This window comes from Orycteropus afer, unplaced genomic scaffold, assembly GCF_000298275.1.
Source record: "Orycteropus afer afer isolate SDZICR_OR568_19922 unplaced genomic scaffold, OryAfe1.0 scaffold00293, whole genome shotgun sequence".
NCBI classification, from domain to species: Eukaryota; Metazoa; Chordata; class Mammalia; order Tubulidentata; family Orycteropodidae; genus Orycteropus; species Orycteropus afer.
This window is the reverse complement of record NW_006921880.1, coordinates 4,400,474-4,407,003: the sequence shown is the minus strand read 5'-3', so window position 1 is coordinate 4,407,003 and position 6,530 is coordinate 4,400,474. Positions and strand designations below refer to the sequence as shown.

At 40.6% G+C, this 6,530-nt stretch overlaps 1 protein-coding gene across 1 annotated transcript in view; it reads left to right on the top strand.

The window, feature by feature from the left end:
• The first annotated feature begins 654 nt into the window (after nucleotides 1-654).
• Nucleotides 655-6,530, top strand: part of LOC103205890 (cytochrome P450 2C19-like) — a 40,592-nt gene continuing 34,716 nt past the window's right edge. The window contains exons 1-3 of the mRNA XM_007951291.1: nucleotides 655-822; nucleotides 2,099-2,261; nucleotides 2,924-3,073. Coding sequence (XP_007949482.1) covers nucleotides 655-822; nucleotides 2,099-2,261; nucleotides 2,924-3,073 — 481 coding nt within the window. The remainder of the gene's footprint in view (nucleotides 823-2,098; nucleotides 2,262-2,923; nucleotides 3,074-6,530) is intronic.

Genomic DNA, 6,530 nt, shown 5'->3' with positions numbered 1-6,530 from the left:
GAGCTGTTGCATTGTGGTAAACTGTGGTCAATGACATGAGACAAAGTATATGTGAACTGCTGTATGGAAAGTGAATTTGCTCTGTAAATCTTCACCCAGATCACAATAAATAATAAAAAACAAAACAGAACAAAAAAACCCACCAAACTCACTGCCATCAAGTTGATTCCGACTCATAGCGACTCCCATTGTGGTTCCAAGGCTATAAATCTTTACTGAAGTACATTGCCCCATCTTTCTGCCATGAAGTGGCTGCTGGGTTTGAACTGCTGACCTTTTGATTAGCAGCCAAATGCCTTCTCCACTAGGCCACCAGAGCTCTTTACCTGTTAGAATAGAACTGCTTAATAGAATTTTCTTGGCTGTAATCTTTAAGGAAGATTAGACACCAGATCTTTTACATGAAGGGCTAAACACCCACTGGGTAGGTTCCACCCACCAACCTTTCATTAGAAGCACAATGCAAAATGCTGTGTCACCCAGGCTCCTATGACAAAATTTAACAGTTGAGCCAAAGTCCAGACAGAAGCAATTACATCAAATACATATGATTGGTCAGTTTACTCACCAGGATCACAAATTCAGTAGCAGGGAGTATTATAAACACTTTGGATTGGAAGCCCGTAGCTGCCTGAGTGAGAAGACAAGGCTTGAATGGATCCGGTCCTGGTGTTGGTGCTCTGTCTCTCCATTTGGCTTCTCTTTTCACTCTGGACACAGAGCCATGGGAAAGGGAAGCTCCCGCCTGGCCCCACTCCTCTCCCAATTATTGGAAATAGCCTGCAGATAGATTTGAAGAATATCAGCAAATCTTTAAGCAATGTAAGTATGCCTTATGCTCCTCCAGTGGCATGCAGGGAGTAAGACAATCAATGCCTACTTTAAGTAAAATTTGTTTCTTAAAGGAGTCATATACATCATTGTAAAACAAAATAGTTCATGTGGATTTTGCTATTTCCACTGGTTGGTCTTTTTTTTTTTTTTTTTTTTAATTTGCCATTGTAAGAAATAGAGGAATGAAGTAAAACATCATGGGAGGAAATAAATATTAAGACCATTGTAAAATAGAAACAAATTAATAAGGATTAATAAGGTGGTGATGTGGCAAAGGCAGGGAGTATGGCAGCCCTTCATCTTTTCACAATCCTCAGGTGTGATATTTTGGCCTAATATAAATGGTGTTGGAAGAACTTGTGATTAGAGATTTCATCCCATGAATCATCTACTGTATAAGCCATGTATTTTGTCCAGATTATCCAGGAAATTAAACTTCTCCATAGAAGCAGATTACTACTGATGTCAAGGGAACAGCAATGGTCTGAGAACCAGTGTGGGTGAGTGAAAGACAGCAGTCATCAGGGAGGCCATGGTGGTGACAGGGTCCTTCTGGACTCTGCACAGAGCTGCTGTCTGTGGCCTGGAAAGCTGCAGGATGGAAGAAATGCTTGCTCCACGAGATGTGCCTGTCCTGGCCCTGCCTCTGTGGTGCCCGCTGTCTTTCTGTGTCAGTAATACCCGCGGATCACAAACTGCTCTCACCTAGGAATCACCTGGGGTGATTTTTGAAAACAGATGTCTGTCTAGTATCCATCACAGTGACACTGATTAGAATCCCCATGGGAAGAGGTTTATAGGTGATCCCAAATCAGTTGGCTGGATATTGGTCCAAAGGTGGGCATTGGGACTGATACATTGCTCAGGTGCCAGAGGTCCACCCAGCAGTGGTTCAAATTTAGATCTTCTATTTATCAGCAGTGGAACACTGGGAACTAAACTGAAATTCCCTGAACCTCAGTTCCTCTGTTTATGAAGTGGTTGTAAATAAACATGTGTAAAGTTTTGATATGACGGTTGATTATAATAATGTGAGGACCAAGGGTCCAGTCCATTCCCTGGCACACGGAGGCCCTCCTTAAATGGCAGCCTTAATAGTCACCATCAAATGTATATATGTAAAATTCAGGAATATATGAAGTTTTGAATAGCAAAATAAGACCTCATCAATACAATAATAATAATGTGAGTATGAATCATGCACAGAATGTAGAGGAAACAGTGACTACTTTTGCTAATATTTACATTCATTTTGTTTTCCCAGTTGTCAAAAGCCTATGGCCCCGTGTTCACTCTGTATTTTGGCATGAAGCCCACAGTGGTGTTGCATGGGTATGAAGCAGTGAAGGAAGCCTTGATAGATCGTGGAGAAGAGTTTTCTGGAAGAGGCAGATTCCCAATGGGTGAAAAAACGAATAACAAAGTTGGTAGGTGGGCGTGACTTGTGGGATGGGGGTTGGAAATGGGGCAGGTATGTTGTTGTTGTTAAGTGCCGATGAGTCACTTCCGACTCATAGCGACCCCATGCACAGCAGAATGAAACACCACCTGATCCCGCACCAGCTCCAAGATCCTTGCTATACCTGAGCCCACTGTGGCAGCCACCGTGTCAATCCATCTCGTTGAAGGCCTTCCCCTCTTTCATCGACCCTCCACCTTACCAAGCATGACATCCTTCTCCAGGGAATGGTCCCTTCTGACAACATGACCAAAGTAGGTGAGACGAAGTCTGGCCATTCTCGCTTCCAAAGAGCATCTCAGCTGCACTTCCTCCAGGACAGATCTGTGAGTTCTTTCAGCAGTCCATGGTACTTCCAGCATTCTTTGCCAGCACCACAACTCAAAAGCATCAACTCTTCTTTGGTCTTCCTTATTCATTGTTAGAAATATCATGGCCTGTGTCAGGTGCACCTTAGTCCTCAAGGGAACATCCTTCCTCCTCAGCACTTGAGGTATAGAGGGGTGTGATGACAAGTGAGAACAGATTTTGAAGAATACTCAGGCAGAGAATGGTCCATCCAATGTGGCTGCTTAGGTTAGCATCCTCTTCCTTGACTGTCACTTTACTTTCTATTATTCCACCTGGTAGGACTCATTTTCAGCAACGGAAAGACATGGAAAGAAATTCGGCGCTTCTCTCTCATGACCCTGCGGAATTTTGGGATGGGGAAGAGGAGCATTGAGGACCGCGTTCAGGAGGAAGCCTGCTCCCTAGTGGAGGAGTTGAGAAAAACCAAGGGTAAGTGATTATCTACTCTATCTAGGACCTTCACAGAACATTCTGTTCTCTAGTGACATCCTTGGAAGCGTCAGGGGCATTCAAGTTCTTCCTAGTCCTTACAGACTCAGCCTTGATGGAGAGGAGTAATGGTTTGAAGCCAAGAAGAAGGAAGCATTTCTGCACCTATGCTGAGCGTGTGAGCACATGATGGTATACTTAATGTGCATATAAAACCAAAAAAACAAAACCAAACTCACTGCTGTTGAAATAGGACCAAACGTGGGCCCCTGCCTGGTGCATAGTCAGGCCAAAATAGTTTACACACCGAAGGATTAGGAAGAGAGAAAATTATTTATTGCAAAGTGGCAATGCAAGGAGCAGGAGTACCCCCGTACCCAGATCTGACTCCCTGAAACTCCATCAGATTACAGTTTTGTAGCTTTCAGAAGAGAGGGTTATGCATATTCATAAAAATGTCAGGAATTTGGGGGTGAGATGGTTGATGATTGGCTGAAATTTCCTTCGCCTCAGTTTAAAGGGACAGTAGTGTTTTGAGTTAGTGTGCCTGCACACTGGATGAGTCACACTGGCTTCCTGTCATCAGCTGATCAGGGCTTAGGCAGACGGGAGAGTGTTAGTTCCCAGTAACTTTTTTCCTCTCTGCCCCACTGCGCATGTCCATGGGCCAGAGTTAATTTTCAAGTTGTTTTCTAAGACACATTAACGTATTTATCACCTGTGCCTAAGGAAATAGTAGGAAAGAATTTTTTTTTTTTCCATTCATCTCTTAAGGAACTGAGCTTATTGTATTTGCTCATCTGTCTCCAACCAGAGTGTTTACTCATCTATCTCTAACCGGGGTCAGGGTGAGGAAATAGTTGAGAGTAATTAAGTTTACTTATCTATTCCCATCCAGGGTCCTATCTGTTCTAATTATCTGCCTTAACCAGGTTGGGGAAAACAGTTTTGACTTTACTCAGTTTCATTGTTGAGTTGAATCCAACTCATAGCGACTCCTCCTTGGGTTTCAGAAGTGGTATCTCAACGGAAGTAAATTGCCCAGTCTTCCTTCTGAGGAGTGGCTGGTGGGTTTGAACCCCCAGCCTTTTGGTTAGCAGTCAAATGCCTTACCCATTACACCAGTAGAGCTTCCAATGTGCATATGCCCTTTGAGAAAATGAGACTCAAAGTCTTCTATCTTCGTGCCTTGGAAGAATAAAATTAAAGAGTCTTTTTTATATATAAGGTGCATATAAAAGATTTTTTGAATCTTCCTCTTCCTAGGCATGAAGATGGAAGACTTTGAGTCTCATTTTCTCAATGGTTAAAGAGAATAAGCAAATGCCCTTTGTGGTCACTTTCCTTGGCCTCTCTGTGTGTGGTCAGCCTCATTGACATGTCTGAGAGCTTCTTTCAAAGCCCACACCCACAGTTCTGACCAAGAAAGGTGACTGTCTATGGTTTTCATTGTCTAGGCATCTCTTAGCAGAGATCTCATTAATTATGATTTCTCTGTAAATACAGGACAATTTTTAAGCTATCACCATGAATTACTTGAAAGTACTCACTAATAACTGTACTGATTGGTAATTTTAAGAAAATATATGCTAAGAATAAAAGCATATGTTAAGAAGAAGCATAATTTTGCAAAATACATATATCCAGTGTATAAAATGATTTACCTAAGTAAACTGCTAATTCTTTACCCTGTCTTCCCTAAGAGTAAGTTGACTCTCTTCAGATTTGCTGACCTTTCCCCACATCATTGGCTTTTGAATTACAACATTTACGTTAATTATTTACTTCCCTCTACCATCTCTACTGTAAAGTGCTTAGAAAATTGACTCTGATTTTCAACTGGGACTCCAAATTATCCTGGTTTTTAATTCCTTCAATCAAATGGTGGGAAAGGAAAGACTGACAATTAGAGTGCAGCTGCAAATCACACACAAAGAGATCCCACAGGCTTCCAAAATATCCCCAACGCACTAACTAAAATGAATTTTGTGCTTAAAGTTTAGAGCTCTGGAATGTTTCAGTTTTCAGCTGAAATGGGGCTTAGCAGAGGAGCAGCTAACTCAGCAAGTGTCTTATCAATGTCCTATCATTTCTTTTTATTAAAAATCCAATTTATTTATTTTATATTTTTATTGTGATTTGGGTGAAAGTTTACAGAGCAAATTTATTTTCCGTACAGCAGTTCATATACATTTTGTCTCCTGTCATTGACTGTATTTCCCCACAATGTAACAGTTCTCTTCCCACTACCTCCCTGTAGTTACTTCCCTCTGTCCTTCCCTATCCTATCTTTTCTTCACAACAGTTTTAAGTCATCCTGAATTACATCTATAAATGAAAATCTGTGAACTTTTTATATATAAAGTTTATCAATCATTTAATAGATCCTCCATCAAAAGAAAATATTTTATCTGCTTCAATTTCTTTATTTGGAAAATGATGGAATGGCCCTAAATAATAGTCAGAGTTTAAAATTTACACTATACTGTATGAGGCAGGACCAACTGGATGGCAGCTAATCTATTGCTGGCTACACACAACTGGAGAAAGATCTGGCAGTCTACTTCTGTAAAGATTTACAGCCTTAGAAACCCTATGGGGCAGTTCTATACGGTGCTATGAGTCATAATCGACTCAATGGCAAAGGATTTTTTGTTTTTGTTATATACAGCAGTGTCCTAGAAGTCCACAGGAGAGTAGCATCTCCACAAATAAATTAAATTTGGAAGCTGTTTCAGAGTTAAATACTACATTCTAGAGGAGTAAATTTTAATTCTTTTTTTTTTTTCTATATTAAATGAAAAACTAAAAGAACTCCAGTTACCAATTTAATCTTTTTTGTTGTTGCTACCTGTGAGTTAAGTTTGAAATAAAAATGTCTTATTTTGCATTTATTTTAGACAAATGTATCCATTTTGTTCATTTGTGTTAATTTTTTGACTCATGGAACATGTGTGGTTTTTACTTTTGTGTATTTGTTCCTTCAGATACCAAAATCTACATATAATCTCTCTCTCTTTAGTCTTTCCCTCTGCTGGTTATACATACACTTCCTTCAAGTTTACAGGTCCTTAGTGTTCTCTTTTTCCCTATGTTAATGCATACTTGTCTATAGGCTTGATTCTGTAGTGATATCTTGAAGAGTTACGTGCTTAAAAAGTAGCCTTTTCAACTGGTGATGGTGGTGAGAGTGAAAAACAAAACAGCTGTGAAATTATACACATTAGCTCTAAAGAGAAAAGTGGGCTCTAAGACTGTTTTTTCCTCAAAAATAAGTAACACTTTGGGTTGATGCTGTTGTTGTTATGTGCCATCGAGTCGGCCCTGACTCATAACGACCCCTCTTTGGGTTTCTGAGGAGGTATCACTACAGAAATAGAATTGCCCAACCTTCCTTCCAAGGAGTGGCTGGTGGGTTTGAACCACCAGCCTTCTGGTTAGCAGTCAAGTGCCTTAG